Raw genomic sequence first — 20,431 nt, 5'->3', positions numbered from 1 at the left:
TACACTTAAATTCTTTTAACGTCAAATCATCCATAGTTCATCATTGGACTTGCAAGAAATCTGTTAACCTTCACAATACCAACATGAAAAATCTATATTTTTTATTCTCCAACTGGCAATAACTTTGTCAATTATCAATCGATTTTGATGATTCCATCATGATTTGATCAGAAATCTAATATTTTTTTTCCAGGAAAATGTGAATAATTTTCAAAACAGTCGTAGCTTTAAAATAGAGCGAAAATCCCGTGGGGTACCTACGGAAGCCAAAACAGGATACTCAATAGTAAACACATTGAATCACTTTAAAGTTTGAGTAAATCATTACATGGGTACTTATGTAAAAAGGTACTATACTGAGTAGTCTAAGACCATATAGAACCATTGTGGCCACATTGTCATCAGGTACAGGTTTCGAGGGGATTTTAAATATTGGTAGCATTCGACGGTTTAAAGTTCATGAATTTTCATGTATAAGTAAAGGTTTATGAACAAAAGGTCGAAAATGATTTGCTTGGTAGGAAATTTTTCCTGTTTTGAAATGAGGTTTTCGAACTTTTGCCCCTCATATTTTTGCTTTTCAACCTTTTGTCCTTTCGACCTTTTGTCATAGATTCATAAGTAAAAAGACATGGTCCATAGCTTGAGCTTGATTGGCCGCCCGTGGATGCACTCCAGTATCGCCAGATCAGCTGCACTTACACAAGGAACCAACCAAATGACTGCTTGGGACTAACAGGCATCCTCAGTGTATAAGTGCTGGTGTGATCTTCTATTTTTAGGCAACAATGGCACCTGCCACGTCAGAATGCAGACCAATGAGAGGAAGGGGGAGGAATTGATGATGCATTGAACTGGCTCCCACGTAGACCGTATATTCCACTGCATCCACGCCAGTTCATGCGGGAGTGTATGGATTGGGGGAAAGGCATGGCAGAGAGGTTTGCTTTTGTGGTTAGCAGACTGCCTATGTATCAGGCGTAAGAAAAGCGTGGAAGTAGGAAGCGTTAGGGAAACGGTTTCTTGTCCGTCTTTGGTTCTAGCGTTTGCTATGAACGAATAGTTTGAGTGTGATATATTTAGAATGGAAGATAGAAGCAAGTGAGAGATATACAACTACAAAGTACGAGGAAAGGGACGGGCCTGGGATTGAACCCATGACCTTCTGCATATGAAGCAGAAGCGGTAGCCATCAGACCACCAACCCCGTCTTTAAAAAGACATGGTCCATAGATGGCTCCAAACTCATGATTTTTTTTTATTGTTCTGAAGAGGTATGATGGCATAAGTCAAAAGGAGGTTCCCTCCGAGTATTCTGAAGTCGTTTCCAGTAGGGCTCAAATGACAGCTTAAACTACAAGGTTTTTCATAAAGAAGGGATTTGACACTGTGCCAGCAGCCGAGTGAAGGACTCGACTCTTTATTCTATTGCCCATTGCACGGTGACGTCATCAGAAAATCGCTCTCTTTCCCTCCTCCGGAAAATCAGAAAACAACGGTGCCAGTTCCTGTCAAAGTTGACAGGTACTGGCACCATTGTTTTCAAGTTTCGTTGAAGAGCGAAAGAGAAAGAACTTCGCCGTGAAATGCCTAATAGTCTTTACTCTATTCTCTGAGAAGTGTAGGGGAAAAGCACTTATTTTCGACCTACAAGAATTCTGTGCCAATTTTCAGATTTCCATACAAAGTAGGCCAAAATCGTATGGATGGGTCGAAAATTAGAGCTGGGTCGAAAATTGGTACTTTTCCCCAAATTATGATCCCTCAGAGAATCTGCTATAGTATCTTCATATCGAAGTGTCTATCATGTAATGATTGTAATTTTAGAGTGGTTCAAAGTAATCACCAACAAGTGTTCCTTTTTTGAAATTACGCATGTTTTAAAATTGTTCATAACTGCTTGAAAACTATATTTGATTCCTGATCTAACCGTGGTTGAATCAATCATGCCGGTTGAGAATTGACTAAAGTTAATGCAAAAAAGTTGTTTGATTTTTTAAGTTGGTAGGGAGTCGGATCCTATTCTTGGCACTTTTGATTCACTTCAGCAGTGGGGTTTTTGAAAGCTACTGCGTTCATATTTGGTCGAACTTTGTGCCAAATTGAAGTGATTCTTTTTGCGAAATTTCAGTTAACTTTGCCGAGAAACCTTCCCCCCATGCCTAAGTGAATCATGTAAGTGTCCAAGTTGCTCTGAACCCTATTTTAAAGGTTTAAGATGTTGCTATAAATCAATTTTTAGTGTAGATGTTGGGATTGTTAGTAAATTCAGTACCTACCTGTGTACCTACAGCATAATGTCATGCAATTGTCGGGCTTATTATGTATAGTGCTTCATCTTTGTCGATCTTAGGCAATACTTCTCCAGTTGCTTCGAACGTTTAAGATTGCCATTGTGTGCAATCAGCATATTCGTAATCATTCTCGAAGTAACAGTCCTGCTGAATACTATTTCCATGTTTGTTTATTCCGACATACACACTAAGTGACCAGTCCACTGAAGTCTGCCGTATTTTACCCGCTTATTAGTATTCACTGCGTTATACACTTGGTATATCTGATGAATCATGTTTCTGTACCACAAACCATGGGGTAATAAGCGTTTCCATGCAAAATCATGAAGAATCTTGGTTCTTTATTCACCATTCCAAATGGCGTAGAACCACCCATTCGGTTATTTTGAACCACTTCCATTTTTCAACCAGCTTTTCAAAATGATTTGAAGCGGCCAGATAGCTCTAATTTGGTAAATGGTTCCATTGTGGTAGCAAGCAAATATTGTATAATTTAATTTAATTTATTTTATTCGTCAACCGATGTAAACTAGTATATAAACATATATACATATACATATTTTTGTTTATTTTTTAATGCTAGTATAAATTATGAAATTTATAAAAAAATGTTGAAAAAAAAATGTAGTTTGAGTAATGTTTATTTCATTTTGTTTTATTTTATGTGTTGCGATTTCGCATAGATTTGAAGTATGTTTTTAGATTTTGCCGAGACATGGTAAAGTCAATAGTTTCGCAATGTTGATTGTAAATGGCCATGCGATTGATGATGATTTGTCAATAATGAGCTACGGTTTCGTAGTTGCCTAGAAGGAATGTAGAAATTTAATTATGATAAGATTTATGTAGAGTCAATACGTTGCGAAACGATATCATTTACAAATAAAACCCTTGCAATTTCACGCTGCACTTTCAGAGTTTGTATGTCAATAAGCATGCAGCGGGCTTTGTAGGATGAAAGTGGAAATGATGTCCAACCTAATTTACGAAGAGCATATAGTAGAAATTGTTTTTGTACAGATTCTATTCTTTCTTCGTGTGTGATTGAGAAAGGAGACCATACAATGCTGCAGTATTCCGTGATTGATGCATGATATGCAATGTATAGAGTTTTAATTGTGTGCGGGCCATGGAAGTTGTAGCAGAAACGTTTTATGAACCCTAGCATGTTATTAGCCCTGTGAATTATTGTATTGTAGTGGTCTACGGAAGAAAGTTTAGAGTTTAAGATAACTCCTAAGTCCCTTACTCTTTCAAATTTTTCCACATTTTGATTTCCTAATGCAATTGAAATGCTTGGTGTTGTTCTTTTGCTGCTAAATAATATTTATTACAGCTACTGTTAGCACTTTGAATGGTCTTAAGATGTGGATAGTATTACGAGAAAACGACATTAATCCTTAGATAGGCATTTTGGACCAATCATTGAAAACCGCGTAATTTTTGTTTCTACTTATGATTGCTTATTATTTTTCTAGTTTATAACCCTGGCACTGAATTCGGTGTACAGACATTCAGAGATATGACATTCGGAGAAAATTAGCACAATTAAGCAAATTTAAAGGAAAAGTAGTAAATTTAAAGAGATAGTATTCCTTCATTTCAGGCGATTATTTCTAATTGAATCAAAAATAAATTACTTGTTCAATCAAATTTTGGTATCGTAATGTTTGTTAATAGCTAAGGGCCTTCGTTGCGGCAAATTGAAGCTATTCAGAAAGATCAAACTAAGGGTGGTAGAATTGAAAACCGCCGATTAAAAATTATTTCTGGTTGGCAAATTTGACGACTTTTCAGAGCTATAGTACTAACATACTTGTCAAACTATAAACGAATGCAAACATTGTCAGTTGACACAGGCTCTCAGCTATTAATTGAAATGCTCCTTAAACAGCTAAGAAGCAGACATTGTCCCAGTTGAGTCGTAACACCTGCAAGAAGAACAATATATTTGGTCCCTAGCTGTTTGGAGATGTCTTTCGAAAAATTGTTTATGGAAACCTAGGTAGTCGAGAATGTCCATGGTTAGCGTGACATATTTTGTGCTGAGCATCAGTGAAAGAGAGTGGGGACGGACCTGGTGTAGTGGTTAGAACACACGTCTCTCACGCCGAGGACCGGGGATCGAATCCCATCCCCGAAATAGTCACTAAAAAATTCAGTGACGACTTCCTTCGGAAGGGAAGCCGTTGGTCCCGAGATGAACTAGCCCAGGGCTAAAAATCTCGTTAATAAAGATAGAAAAAAAAATTGAAAGAGAATAAAAATAGTGTACAAATGTATTGATAAAGGCCATCGAAAATAGAAGATTGGGTTTGCCGGGTGCATTCCGGTAAGTGGTCTTCCGGTAAATTGCATTCCGGGTAATGGTATGGAATCTAAAGACGCCGAGACAATGGTAGAACTGTCTTTTGTTCAAATACTGACAAACTAGAAGTTATTCGAAACATAAGTTGAAATTTTTTTTATCATACATTAACACGCTATGACGAGTGCTGAAAAATCGAGTAATGAGTCACAACACAACATTTTTTTGCAAATTAAAAAAAAATGTATTTTTGTTCATTACGCAACTCAAAAAGTTTGCGTAAGGAAATGGCGTTCCGTTTTTTTCTTCATTTAAGTTGTTTTTCGCCCCAGGCGAGTTCACCACTAATGGACATTACGTATCCCAACTCAGTTGCGTAATAAATCTTGTGACATGCAACATTCAAGGCAGAAGAGTAGGCCGTTTTATTAGTGTCATGAGAATCAGCCTATCACGATAAGGCAAACAGTGGCAATCATAAGCGTGGGTGAAAATAATTCCTCAAAACATTCATTCTGGGAGAAATTGAAGATTTTACACAGCAAACCCTGAAATGATTCAGGGAGATTTTGCTGTAGTAGTCCCTGTGGGAGTTTTTGCTGGAATTCTCATGGAAAGCAATCACGGAGATATTTCTTAAAAAGCCCAGAAAGAACATTATTGAAAAACTTGTATAAATGTATCTACATTAGAAAAATCTAATTAATTGTGGGAATCGTGTCTGAATCCACATAAATATTTATTAAGTAATTCATGAAAAAATGACTAATTGGTTTTAGAAATATTTCAATACATACTGAATAAAGTCTATCAATATTCCTTAGAACGGTATTTGAAAAAATATATTACAGGATGAATTAAGACCTCTCCTAACAGCTTTCAAAACTTTCGACTACTCGTTATTTTCCGGGAAATGTTTGGATCACAGTCTTTCCTATACACTGTACCTATACATCTGCCAAAAAGCTGAGTAGAATTGATTTCATTATTTAGCCAGCTTAAGAAGGAACTATATCTTGCAGGAATATTTGGAAGATTTTTCTTACTGGAGAAATGCTTGTAGAATAACTGCATCAAAATTTGGAAAAGCATATGCAGGACTCTCTAAAGGATTTTTTGTATTTCCAGAAGTTTCAAAGACATATTTGATAAAACTACTTGAAACTACTTGAAAGAAGCACATGAGATTTTTTTATGAATCCATGTAAATCTTACTGCATTATGAGATGAATCCATTAGAACAGTGTTTCTCAAACCTTTCAACAATCACCCCTTGATACAAACCATATTTTCTTGATTAACCCCTATAGGCATATCGCTACATTAACAATACTACCCACTGATTCAAGCACTTCCAAACGATCATATTCGATTTGCTCTGATAATCCTATCAGCCAGACTTGTATTACAGTAACTGTTATTGCAAATGGTGGTAGATATACGCTTATCTATCAACAAAAACATGAAAAACGAAAAACACAACTGTGGAATCAATGTCTTCTGACACGATGATATTTTCATAAATCATGAACTTAGAATAGATTTCAGAAAAATTCTATTATGAACAACAAGAAGAGTTTGATCTTGCATGTCATGTTTATAGATACACACCTACAATGAAAGCAGCTCTTGTAACAAAAAATGATAGAAATAAAAAAAAACCGTTCCGTTTTCTGTTGACGCCATCGTGGTCTGCATTCAATTGATAATTTTTTTTTCGTACGTTCACTTGATCGCTCGTATTGTAAATGCTAAAGACAATGGATGTCAAATGTCAACGAAAACGTGTCGACTACCGTGATTGCTAACAAAACTATTCTTGTTGCTTTTTTATTTCCGTATAGTTCAATCATACAGATTGTGCTCATAACATGAATGTCTCCATTGTACAACATTTTTGGCATGTTGACATAGATTTCGCAATAGGAAGCCAGATTGAACATCTTTCTACATCTACTTGGCGTTAAGTCCCAACTGGAACAAGTGTGCTTCTCAGCTGTTTAGCCAAAGACAAAATAAAGACCTCCAAGTCCCTCGCAGTTGTTCAAAATTTTATGGCACATAAGGTAATAGAGCAAAATCTAGAATGCCATTAAAAGTGTTCTGCGATCTGTCAAACTTGGGTACCTTTTGCAGTACCAAAGGACCAAGTGCAGTACTAGAAGTGGTACCCAATCTGAACTCAAGTAGGACAGACCTGCTTTAGCTCCACAGTTGTTAACTGAGAGCTTTCTCTGCCATGTATATTTTTAGTGGCAAACACGAAGAGAGTCCATGCCTTAGGAAGTCGAAAAATTTTCCAATACGAAAACATCATCGACCGATGGGGTTCGAACTCATGACCCTCAGTATGGTCTTTCTGAATAGCTGCGCATTTACCTTTAAAGAAAGTTGACTGGGCTTTGATAGTGGTTATTGGAGATTTCAGCTTTCAGTCACAATTAAGGTGAAGTAGGCCCTTATTGATATTTGCACGTGATATATATAGATGATTGTGGCTAAATCATCTCACGATTACTAATTAATGTAAATGAATGCTAATTAATGAAACAGTATCAACAATGTTGATTCAACATACTTTCTGCATGTGAGCGCACATATCCGAGTCAATATTAACTATGAGGACTGAGTTGTATCACTTCGAAATTGAGAACTGCAAAATTATCATGGCTGCCAAAAAGGGCTTTAGGACATTTGATCGAAAGACATTTGGTCGAATGACGTTTGGTCGAATGACATTCGGTCGAAAGTACATTTGGTCGAAAGGACATTTGGTCGAATGGACATTTGGTCGAATGGACATTTGGTCGAATGGCTTTAAAACTTCGTCGAAAGATTATTTTGAAATGATTGATCGAAACATCGTTTGGTTCAACTGATATTTAACCGAACTAGATTTGTTGCGCAATGTTTTATTTTACGGTTATTATGGGCAAACATTCTTTTTTTTTCATAAGGCAATAACGAATCTATTTACATGATTATTAGTACCTACGCTCTACAACGTGATTAATATATGTTCTAGTGTCTATATAGGATACATTATTCTTGTAAATTTTCTTATGCATCAATATTTTTTATTTGAAAGCGGGTAGAAGGTAAAGGTAATCAAGGACTGTTGAATTTATTATTCTTTCAGAATATCATCATTCTTTCGAAAAAATCCCCCCAAATATTTTTGTCGCTCAGTTATTGGAATTTTAAACATTGTTGAGTTTATTATTCTTTCAAAATGCCATCGTTCTTCATATATAACTGCTGATCTTTATCCAATAACAACTTCCAGTGTGAGTGCTCGGATTCTTTATTGAGTTTTTTTGCTGCCTACGACCGTTCGTAAGAACAAACCTGATAGGCAAAGAATAAATTGGTTACCTAGAATTGTCTGCATATAATTCACTTTTACACGTAGAATAAAGAGGCAAATTTGAATGGCTATAAATATATGTAGGAAACGTTTCCCTACTCATGATGAATTATTGTAGTGATTGTGACTTCAAGCCAAATGAAATGAGAAAATATGTAGCTTTGATGGCATAATCGATGATTCCGATGGATAATAAGTTGATAATACCAGTATACCAATGTAGATTCCTTGCACTTTATCATGTTGTTCTGGCATATACAACTCCCAGTAATAGCACCTACCATACACGCTTTCAATTTAAAACACGCTGTGTTTTAAACCAAAATATCACTCTGTAAAGTAATCTGAAAAAATCCTATTCGACGAAATATTCGACTAAATGTCCGTTCGACCAAATGTCATATTCTTCTTAAAGGAATGTATCAAATGTACGTTCGACTAAATGTCATTCGACCAAACGTCATTCGATCAAATGTCATAGATTCGCCAAAAAGAATGACGAACTACTAAGCCTTAAACTATGATAACTTCAAATTATTGACAACCACTGTTGAGACATGGAGCGTTTGAGGGATGCGTTAAGCTTCTGATAGCACCTCTGCGTCTTTTGAGACCATCATGTACCCGATATTATTCTCTGCTGCATCGTTAATAGCTGCTCTCGCTGAACTTCAGCTGTCATCAAAAGAGGCATGCCCCCCATTCTGCCGACAATTCAGCCACAATGTAACCTTCGTAGATATTTAGTTTAATGATTGATTCAAATTCTAAATCTCAAATTCGGGGTATTTTAACAATGTTTCCACCATTACATCCGTCGATATTCATTCATTCGACATTCATCCTTGACAGGATTATAAGGAAGGCAGGATTTTTACAGAATCTTGAACAGGATTTCTTAAGAATTCTGGACTAACCAAGATTTTCATCGAATTCAATCCATAAACAAGATTTTCAACGATATTCATAATCCTGGGCAAGATTACAACATAACGCTATGTTACATTTTGCCTGAAAACTTAACGAGTTTATAATAAAATTATGAACAGGTTTCTTTTGAAATACTTTTTAGTATTATTAAAGATTTCTAGGGGGCATCTCAAAATGATTATTGAGTGAGATTCTGAAAAAATCATAGGCACGATTCTTGTAAAATCTTGCACATTCTGACCAAGATTTTCTTAAAAGTGTGATCAGAATTTTGAAACATTTCGATTCATGCTAATAATATTAGGTTGGATTCAGAACAGAATTCGGAGTATAATTTGTAAAAAATCCCGAGATCCAAAATTTCTTGGGAAGATTCTTTAAAACATTCTGGACTAGATTATTATATAATTTTTAAAGGGATGCTCAGCTCACAATATCCATCAGAATGCTTAGCAGCAATTATCTTCGAATGACTCCATTCACTGATTTTTGTCAGGTTTTATGAACTTAATTTACAGACTTTTGTCAGACTTCATGGGAATTTGTGTGCATTTAAGAATGTGGCCCACGACACAATTTTTTTCTACGATTTGGCCCGCGGATCAAAAAGGTTGGGCAGGCCTGCTTTACTTTAAAGCCGCGGACATTAACCACTCGACTAAGGAAGGCCCCATGGTACCTAGCCTAAGGACTGTTCATTTTATAAAGTGGACACTTTGTTTTTGCTATATCTTTTTTATTTATTGATAAAATCGTAATCGGTTTTCTGTGCATCGTTCAACTTTTATTCTACAATACTATTAAAATATAAGATCTTAGAAAATGCTTTTGGTTGAAGAGCCAACTCTTAAGAAAAGCTGTTCGTCAAAGTTTAACATTATTTTTCGCAAAACAAAAATCCTAATTTTTATGAACATATTGTATGTTTGTATCCTTTACTATTCTACAAAAGGTATAGCTTTAAAAAAAATCAACTATATTCCACCATTCTCTGACATTAGGTAACTTTAGTGATGCACCCATTTATGGCCAAATTTGCTGATACACCATCCTTTCACTCCCAGCAAAAGAGGAAAGTAAAAAGCGTGTTCAAAACTGGTCTGGTTTACTAAATAAACTATATTTGTGCAAACGAGAGCCAAATCGTGCGTTTAAACCACAGTCCTAAGCACAAATTTTACTGTTTATGGTAGTTTTACTAAAAAGTCTCATACTTTTAAAATCGTGTACGCATATTTATCGATCTGCAGCAAATTGTAAATGGTTCTCTCCGAAAATTTCAATTGGTAATCTCAGAATAACATATTACAAAAATAATAGGTGCAAAATGAAGTCGATTTTATTACAGCAGTGTTGCCAATTTTGATGATTGTCAATGTACTTTGAAAGGTCTTCTAAGAATAAAGCAATTGTGTATCTAATGTGCTTTAAATGTCACCTGGGGACTTAATAAGTAACTCTATGAAGGCGTAAGTCATTTTTCATATTAATACTATATTAGGACTTCCGTCAGGACGTACTTTTAACCAAAAAAAATTCTACTCATACCGATCCCCTTCAATTTTAAAATGGTTTTCTCTAAAAATATAGGGGGGAAAATGATATTATTATATCTGTAAAATTGTTGTTCCAAAAATAACTTGATTTTTTCATCAGGCTTCTAGTTGATGATACTTTCGAAGAACAAGCCCTTTTTGAAAATAAAAAATATAAATTGTCGAATTTTCCAGCCAATTTCTAACAATCATTGATTTTGATAACCTCCAAAAACCGACCATTCTAATCGTTGTTCCATATTCGTGTGAAATTTAATTAATTTTGGAGAATTTTTATTATCACAACATTGTACAATACTAGTCAAACGATGTGCAGAAAACCGATTGAAATTTCATTGATAAATTAAAAAGATACAGCATGCACAAGGTGTCCACTTTATAAAATGAACAGTCCTTAGTCTTATCGCCGGAAAACCAATGACGAAATAAGGACCTCCATGTGCTTTGTAGCGGCCCAAAATTATTTGACCCATAAGGTATTCCCTATTCATAAATGACGTAGCATTTAACGGGGGACGGTGAGTCTACGATGTTATGACGAACCGTGTATTAGTTATGGGATTAGGACAGGCTATGATAAGGGAGGTGGGTGTCAAAAATCGTCCAAAAATGCTACGTCATTGATGCCTACAGCAATATCTAGAATGCCGTGAGGTATCCTTTGTGGTACCTAGGTATTACTAGAAGTGGTACCGAGTAGTGTTCGATCTTTCGACCTTGACGCTTACTCCTGCGGGGGCCGGCGATGAGGGCAGGATCAATCGTGTTGTGCGCCGCTCGCGTAGCATGGTGGAATAGTGTCGCGGGTCGCGGAACGCGTTACTAGTGTTTGATCCTTTGATCTTGTCGCTTGCTCCTGTGGGGCGAGCAACGAGCACTTGTTCGGCGTTCAATGCGTTTATCGAGTAGTATCGCATTCATTTCAAATTATATATTGATCGTTTACCAAAACGAATCCCTCCCCCATATCCAATCTCCCAGTGTTTACTTGTGGAAGTGCAGAGGACTCCTCGGCTTCCATAAAGCAAGTAACACGTCAACATTTCCCTCCCATCCCAAATTGACCTGCATTTGGACGCAGCCGGTGCCGTTATTGTTTATTATAATAAGAAGAGCACCAGTACTTACACATTGAGGATGCTACTGATCCCGAGTAGCGTCTGTTGGTTCCCTGTGTAAGTACAGCTGTTCTTGCAATAACGGAGTAGCATATGCGGCGGTCAATGATGCTCATGCTCATCATGCTCAAGGTATTACTAGAAGTGGTACCCATTCTGAAAACGACTACTATGTCTTCATTTCGTCTTTGGGATAACCATGTTCAAATATTATTCTAATGTGTATCTACCGTTTTGAAATTGACGAACAAGTGGTTGCGTTGAGACCTGTTATACACGACAAATCTGGAAGATTTGGCGTATGGAAAATATGCATGTTGTTAATTTTAAATTCGTTCTAATTCATTTTTTCGATAATACCCAAGTAACTTAGTAGTGTTAATTTGCCTTTCTGGGTTTCAGTGCTATTATACGTCTAATCTAGGTCATGTCTGCTCAATGATAGCATTATATTAGCACTGGTATACAATTATTCATTTCCATCTTCCTGAACAAAACCCTCACACATTCCATATTTATTCACCCCTACAGATGCGTCGCATAGCCGAGTTCAAGAAGAACTACAACAACCTGCTGCACAACCTGATGCCGGAGGACGAGAAGCGTGCCTTCACCGAGCACAACGTGGTCAACGTGCTGGCAAACCGCGACCAGAAGGGCCGCCGTGTGCTGCTGGTCAACTGTGGTGCCCTGTGGGATCCTAAGCAGGTCAGCTCCGAGCAGCTGTTCCGACTGTTCTACCTCATCCATCTGATCGCCCAGCTGGAACCGGAAACGCAAATTAACGGAGCCGTCGTCATTATGGACTTTGACGGGCTCTCGCTCAAACAGGTGAAGGCTCTCTCGCCATCGTTCTCCAAGCTGTTGCTGACGTTTATCCAGGAGGCTCTCCCGTTGCGATTGAAGGAAGTCCACATCATCAAGCAACCCTACATCTTCAAGCTGGTGTGGGCTCTCTTCACTCCGTTCATCAAGGAGAAGCTCAACAAGCGGGTAAGTTTCAAAGGCGCGCCACTGCACGGTATGTTTTTCTATACAGTGATGGACAAAATTTGAGGACCCCGTTCTCCACACACTGAAATTCAGATTTCAGATCTCTGTGCAAATCTCTTACTAGTTCTTCTTACTATTGCTATGTTAGCAATTCAGCGAATATTAAAAAAACATGCCTGTGTTTTGTCGCAAAGTTTTGTCGGTCACTGTATATAATCATTCGTGTGGGGGTTGACCATATTATGTACAAACACACACTGGGTTTGAGCGACGATCAAAGTTCGAACTGACGACAATTGTCTTGGGTTTGAGGATGGTTCGAAACCAAAAGATAACGCTTTATCAGCTTGAACTTTGACGACATCGGTGTTTCTAATCCTCATCGCCGATTTACATTCCGGTGTTGAGGATGTAATGCATCAAGTGAGTTCCAAGTCCAACAACGGTGAGTGCTTGTTGGATGCGGCCTGCTAGACATTGCCTGTAATGTTTAATATTGGAATGAATAATGTACATATTTTCACAGTTACGGCATGAGCCGAGATTGTGTTCGGCGTAGAGCAAAGTGCTGCCGATGATTCGATGCTGTTTATAAATACTATAATCTTCCGACGGATGTTGATGACCTTTCTGATGCTCTACTATCGTTTTGAAATATTTATTCAAGTTCAAGCGTGATACATACACTCCCGTGCATAAGTTTGGGTTCACCCCCTCAAAAACATACAAAAGTGTTCTGTCCATATCTCTGTGATTACACGTCCAATTGAAACTCTCTAAGTCGCATTCGAAAGGCAAAGAGTTATTCATACTTCGTATGTATTTTTCCAAAAACATTTTTTGAATTTTGTATACTAAATTTTTACTTAAAGTTGTGATATGTTTCAAAAAACACACTGAAAATTCATATTCAATTTCCTCAGCATTGGGTCGACCAAAATTTTAAATCAAAGTGTCATTAGAATCGTAATCTTATATTCTTTGAAGAGACCCCACAAAATTTCGGCGGAAAAATCTGGAAAGTATTCAAAATCAATGAAACAGTCAGTCAAGTCATCGTGCAAAAGTTTGGGTTCTTCCCTCAGTATGGTGTATCGTGCAAAAGTTTTTTCACCTGAACTTACCTAAATCTGTGAAATCTCAAACCGATCATGTACGCGCCATTATTTGCGCTCAAAAAAGCTTTAAACTGTTAAAATCGGTTGAAAAATGGCAGAGATATTGACAAAAATGATGTGCATGCGGCTCAGGTGAACCCAAACTTTTGCACGATTTGCATCATACTGAGGGGTGAACCCAAACTTTTGCACGATGACTTGACTGACTGTTTCATTGATTTTGAATACTTTCCAGATTTTTCCGCCGAAATTTTGTGGGGTCTCTTCAAAGAATATAAGATTACGATTCTAATGACACTTTGATTTAAAATTTTGGTCGACCCAATGCTGAGGAAATTGAATATGAATTTTCAGTGTGTTTTTTGAAACATATCACAACTTTAAGTAAAAATTTAGTATACAAAATTCAAAAAATGTTTTTGGAAAAATACATACGAAGTATGAATAACTCTTTGCCTTTCGAATGCGGCTTAAAGAGTTTCAATTGGACGTGTAATCACAGAGATATGGACAGAACACTTTTGTATGTTTTTGAGGGGGTGAACCCAAACTTTTGCACGGGAGTGTATATTAAGAGAATATAATTACATAAGATCAGTCAGTTAATGATTTAAGTTCATATTTATTCGCTTGACATAAAATAGATTTGGATCTTGATAGAGTCAGACCGCAATGCAAAGACAATATAAATTTTTCAATAATCAAGTGTTTAAACTTGAACACTGTTAGATAAATCAATTGGCAATTTACAGCTTTATACAATATCTTCTATCTATATAAATAAAAATGGAATAAGTAGATGAAAACAGAATTTAGTACCGTTTAATTAGACATGAGTTTGTATCCTTTGACAGATGGGCGTATTTCGACCTCAACTGTAAGACCGTCTTCAGTGTCGTGTACTAGACTCGACTCCTCGACTTCATGTACACGACACTAAAGACGGCCTTACAGCTGAGATCGAAATACGCGTATCTGTCAAAAGATACAAACTCTAGTGGAATTAAATGATATAGTAATAAATTCGGTTTTTCATCTACTTATAGGTGTGCCACTAAACAGCTCGAAGATTTATTATCAAAAAATGGAATGATGTTTGAATGTCACGAAATGACTTGAGAACGAGCCAACGGATTTATCTGGTTCTTTCATAGTTAGGTGCTTGAAGTATTCCTAAGTGTTTGTGAGTACAGAAAGAACTTCACGGGAAAAGTAAGAAAAATGGGAAGAGAAGATTGTCACTTTTTAGTTGTTTTGCTTCGCATTACCAAACAGCCTTCTGCGTGATAAAACAAGGTTTGTCGGGCCAACTAGTTTCATTGAAAAAGACAAGTAAAATACTTATGCATTGGCTATGGATATCACATTTGACTACCAATAACAATTGATCTTAACTGAATGATAAGACCGTTCAATTAAAATTAAGCAATCTACAAAATTATACAGTCATAACTTCTGGTCAAGTTTCTGCAGGATTTACTCTTATATAGTGACATAAATTTTCAAAAGCATATTCCTCGAAATCCTTAAAATTCTTTTTACATAAATTGAATTAAAAAATAACAGAAAATTCCTCCAGGAATTTGAACTGAATTGGCTTCAAAAATACTTTCAGGAATATGTCAAGGAATTGGGTTTGACTAACAATTTCTTATATGAGTGTTCAGAGTTAATCTATAGAAAATCTAGGGATTTGTTGACGATGGTTCTGAAATTTCTATGAGAGATTGTGGGAAGAATTCGTGTTCGAACCATTGAAGGGATAGATGTATATGTTACTGGAATGATCTCTTGAGTGTCTCTAGATAAACTTTTCGAAGAATTTTAGAAGCATTCTGGGGAGAATATAGCTAGAAATTGTCACTTAAAATTATTTGCTGAAGAATTCATGGAGAAATTATTTTGCATTTTTCAAGAGTGTCTTCCCGACCATAAATAAATAGCAAGCTAAAGACAATCACGTGTCATAATTTATTATTCAATATCTGCTTTATAACTTATTGACCTCTTGAAAATGATTATTAGAATTTAGCTGTTCATTTACAATTGGAATAATTCAGTTTGTTGTTATGTATGTTATTAAAAAATATGGTATTTATCAGGCTTTGGAAAATTTAACGATCACGCGAGCCTTAACTCTCAAACCCCCAACGTCTGACTTTTCATTAAAAATGAACTTTAAAAAATCATAACTTGGCCAATTATTGATCAATTTTGGATCTTTTAGTCTCAAACAAACCGCATACTCCTCAAGATTTATTGTGTTCCGGAAGAAATGGGATTGGCCACTTGGTTCCGGAGTTATTCCGGATTCAAATGGGGTATATTCGTTCCGGAAGTGATAGTTCCCTTAGATTTTTCAAGATTAGCGGTAAGAAACTTATTCATTGTGTACTTTCTATAAGGAAAAAGCTGCCAGAAGGTCGAATGACATTGGTTCTCATTGATTCTGGCCATTTCGGAAACCCGGTCACCTGGCACCGGTTCCTGAATGTACCCAGAGAGGACATTTTCTGAAACTCAAAGAATGCTACCGTGCGACGGCTTAAAATTCCTGATTTTTTATCCGGAATATCATAGATATAATGCCAAAGACCAATATGAGGTTCTGGCCACATCCGGATACCCCGGAATCGGTTCCGGTGGGGCCTCAGTGGGACACTTTTGTAATCTTACTCACTCATATCGTGCGACGGCTCAAAATTCATGATTTTTTATCCAGAACATCATAAATATAATGCCAAAGACCAATATGAGGTTCTGGCCAAATCCGGATACCCCGGAATCGGTTCCGACAGGGCCTCAATGGGACACTTTTTTTAATCCTACTCACGCATATCGTGCGACGGCTTAAAATTCATGATTTTTTATCTGGAACATCAAAGATATAATGCCAAAGACCAATATGAGGTTCCGGCCACATCCGGATACCCCGGAATCGGTTCCGGTGTGGCCTCAGTGGGACACTTTTGTAATCTAACTCACTCATATCGTGCGACGGCTCAAAATTCATGATTTTTTATCCGGAACATCATAGATATAATGTCAAAGACCAATATGAGGTTCCGGCCACATCCGGATACCCCGGAATCGGTTCCGGTGGGGCCTCAGTGGGACACTTTTGTAATCCCACTCACTCATATCGTGCGACGGCTCAAAATTCATGATTTTTTATCCAGAACATCATAAATATAATGCCAAAGACCAATATGAGGTTCTGGCCAAATCCGGATACCCCGGAATCGGTTCCGACAGGGCCTCAATGGGACACTTTTTTTAATCCTACTCACGCATATCGTGCGACGGCTTAAAATTCATGATTTTTTATCTGGAACATCAAAGATATAATGCCAAAGACCAATATGAGGTTCCGGCCACATCCGGATACCCCGGAATCGGTTCCGGTGTGGCCTCAGTGGGACACTTTTGTAATCTAACTCACTCATATCGTGCGACGGCTCAAAATTCCTGATTTTTTATCCGGAACATCATAGATATAATGTCAAAGACCAATATGAGGTTCCGGCCACATCCGGATACCCCGGAATCGGTTCCGGTGGGGCCTCAGTGGGACACTTTTGTAATCCCACTCACTCATATCGTGCGACGGCTCAAAATTCATGATTTTTTATCCAGAACATCATAAATATAATGCCAAAGACCAATATGAGGTTCTGGCCAAATCCGGATACCCCGGAATCGGTTCCGACAGGGCCTCAATGGGACACTTTTTTTAATCCTACTCACGCATATCGTGCGACGGCTTAAAATTCATGATTTTTTATCTGGAACATCAAAGATATAATGCCAAAGACCAATATGAGGTTCCGGCCACATCCGGATACCCCGGAATCGGTTCCGGTGTGGCCTCAGTGGGACACTTTTGTAATCTAACTCACTCATATCGTGCGACGGCTCAAAATTCATGATTTTTTATCCGGAACATCATAGATATAATGCCAAAGACCAATATGAGGTTCTGGCCACATCCGGATACCCCGGAATCGGTTCCGGGAGGGCCTCAGTAGGACTTTTTCGTAATCCTACTCATTCGTATCGTGCGACGGCTCAAAATTCATGATTTTTTATCCGGAACATCATAGATATAGTGCCAAAGTCCAATATGAGGTTCTGGCCACAGCCGGATACCCCGAAATCGGTTCCGACAGGACCTCAGTGGCACACTTTTGTAAATCTTTTCCTTCATATCGTGCGACGGCTCAAAATTCATGATTTTTATGCTGCACATCATAGCTATTATGCCATGGATCAATATAATATTCTGGTAACATGCGATTACTCCAGAATTGTTCTGATAAGACTCATATGCACTCTGTGCAATCTTCGTTGAATCCATTGAGATAGCTTTGGATCCATATCGATAAGTCCATGAGACATTTCTGGCTAACCGTTTTTGTCAACATACGATAAAAAACCGTGTTTTTATTTTATTTCTTTTATCGTGGATTTAAATGTTGTTTCAGCGATTCGATTATCGAGTCCGATTTGTATTTGAATCTACAGACACATTAAGATTAGTTTGTTTTTCATTACACAATGCAACTAAATAATCTATTGGTACTACAGATCGGACTCGAGAATCGATTGTTATTCACTCCGGATAATCGAATCCTTCGGATAATCGAATCACTAAAAAAAAGTTGAAATCTGCGAATAAAGAACTCAAATATTTTTCATTCGTTATTATCTTTATATGATGCAGTGGCGTAGCAAGATATTATTTCTAGGAACATTTGGGGGTCTTGAGAAGAAAAAAACATTTTTTGACCAACGTACACAAAAAAAAACTTTTTAAACCCCCTTTTCTTACGTACGTCCAAAACTGCTAAACCATTCATATTGTATAGTGCAATACTAAATTATCTCAAATTTATGCACAAATACTGAAAAACAAGAATATCAAATATCGTACTCCGGATAATCCAGTCTAAAATTCCGGATAATCGAATCCCGGATAATCGAGTCCGACTTGTACTGAAATTTATATACAAAAAAAATACATCATGGGTAGTCCCCGATCTTGATTATCTTAATGTTTCTTTGCGTTTTTTTTTTCAAAATAGTTAAATTTAATCCGTGTTTATAAATACAAAAGTATGATTAAAAACAACTGTTTAATTTTGACACGGTTCGATATTGGCAAAATGATTTTTTTCTGGAATACTGCCAAAATCAAACGGCACTATACCTTATCAAAATTTATAGAGTCCCTTTCATATATGTTGTTGAAAAAAATAAATATTTAGAGAAAATTCTAAGACATGTTCGCTACAAATTCTTTTGACTATTTCATCCTATATATCTTTTATGACAACATGTCGTTTTTTGGAATTCGCTCGCAATGCTAAATACATTCTTATACAATTTATTGTTAACCTTGATGCAATTGACTAGAGAAAAGTATAATTTTATTTTTAGAATATCAGTTAATCTTGTGGCAGAAGTGCTCCAAATTTAAATAATAAAGAAATTTGAAAATGTCTTTGAAAGTCATATGATGAAATTCTATATCATTTTTTAAGCTTTGATGCTGGTTCATAAACTACATAATTTTATTAATTTGTATTCGTCTTTAAAATAAAGCATTTTTTTACACCTTGTATCCCTTATAATAGTTGCTAACGACAGTATTGAAATTAGTTGCCAAGCTCTTACGTGAGCTCCTCCCAACCAAATTCACCTAGCATCAATTTCTCCAGACTACCAAGTTCCTTCCAACACTGTTGATCAGTTCCTTAGATGAGTCAGCATTCGCATCACGCTGAATTTGTTCAACGCGTATTGACCTTCAAATCTATACAGTGGGATTCCGTTTTTGGCAACAAACTCGAAATTTTCAGTTGCCAAAAACGGAACCGTGCCAAAATCGGAACCCATTTTTTTATTTTCAAATATATCATTTTGACGTTGTTCCATCATAATTATGGAACCAAATGATGGCCAGACTTTCGAACGGTCCATTTCGAAGTAGATTTCCGTAGGATAGGACTAAGTTATAAATCTGAAGATCCGTCATATTTATTTTGATAGGCGTTCTACACACTTTTATAGCCGAAATATCTTCAATGATGTTTTGTAAACTTTATGTATACTATTTGTATAGCTACTTCATGTAAAAACAATAATCGCATAAGTGACCTTTGTTCAAGAACAGAACAATTCCTCAAAGTAGTGTAAGAATACAGAAATTTCATTGGAAGCGTATTTACAAAAAAAGTTCTAGGTGTTACAAAACTGAATGATTCTAGTTAAATAAACTTAAAGAAAAAACGGTTTCTAATTTAATCCCAAGCGTAAAATATTCGATAATTTGAATATGATTATTTTAAATAGAATTTCTTGCATAGTAAGGCATCTGATATCAAATGATAGACTACAGTCTGAGAGCACATAAAAACAGCTGAAATCATTTGCTGTACCAATAAAAAACTATTATATTTTCTGGAACATAATATTGACTAAGCAAGGATTTCCCATAGAAATGTGGGCTTCGTAGCCGTGAGGTAGCGGCGTCAATCGTTTAGGCATATCGTACTACGGAGTGTAGGTTTGATTTCGTGGAGGTTCGCCCCTGTCGGAGGAATCTTTTCGACATACTAAAATTCTTCATGTTCAATAAATGGTTGTTCCGTGTGTCCGTTGTGTAATATAAATGCAGCCTTTGGTTTTAGACGGTGTATATTGTCTTTTAAATATGGATGAAAAATTCCTCTGAAAATCATTACA

At 36.7% G+C, this 20,431-nt stretch overlaps 1 protein-coding gene across 2 annotated transcripts in view; it reads left to right on the top strand.

Annotated features, from left to right (window-relative positions):
* LOC5569815 (clavesin-1) overlaps nt 1–20,431 on the top strand; it is a 49,252-nt gene that overhangs the window by 17,699 nt on the left and 11,122 nt on the right. For both annotated transcript variants that reach the window (XM_021847998.1, XM_001652983.2), the window contains one exon: nt 12,105–12,566. In XM_021847998.1, the coding sequence (XP_021703690.1) occupies nt 12,105–12,566 (462 nt within the window). The remainder of the gene's footprint in view (nt 1–12,104; nt 12,567–20,431) is intronic.

This window comes from Aedes aegypti, chromosome 2 (assembly GCF_002204515.2).
Source record: "Aedes aegypti strain LVP_AGWG chromosome 2, AaegL5.0 Primary Assembly, whole genome shotgun sequence".
Lineage (NCBI taxonomy): Eukaryota > Metazoa > Arthropoda > Insecta > Diptera > Culicidae > Aedes > Aedes aegypti.
Note: the sequence above shows the minus strand (reverse complement) of the source record. Positions and strands in the feature narration are given on the sequence as shown.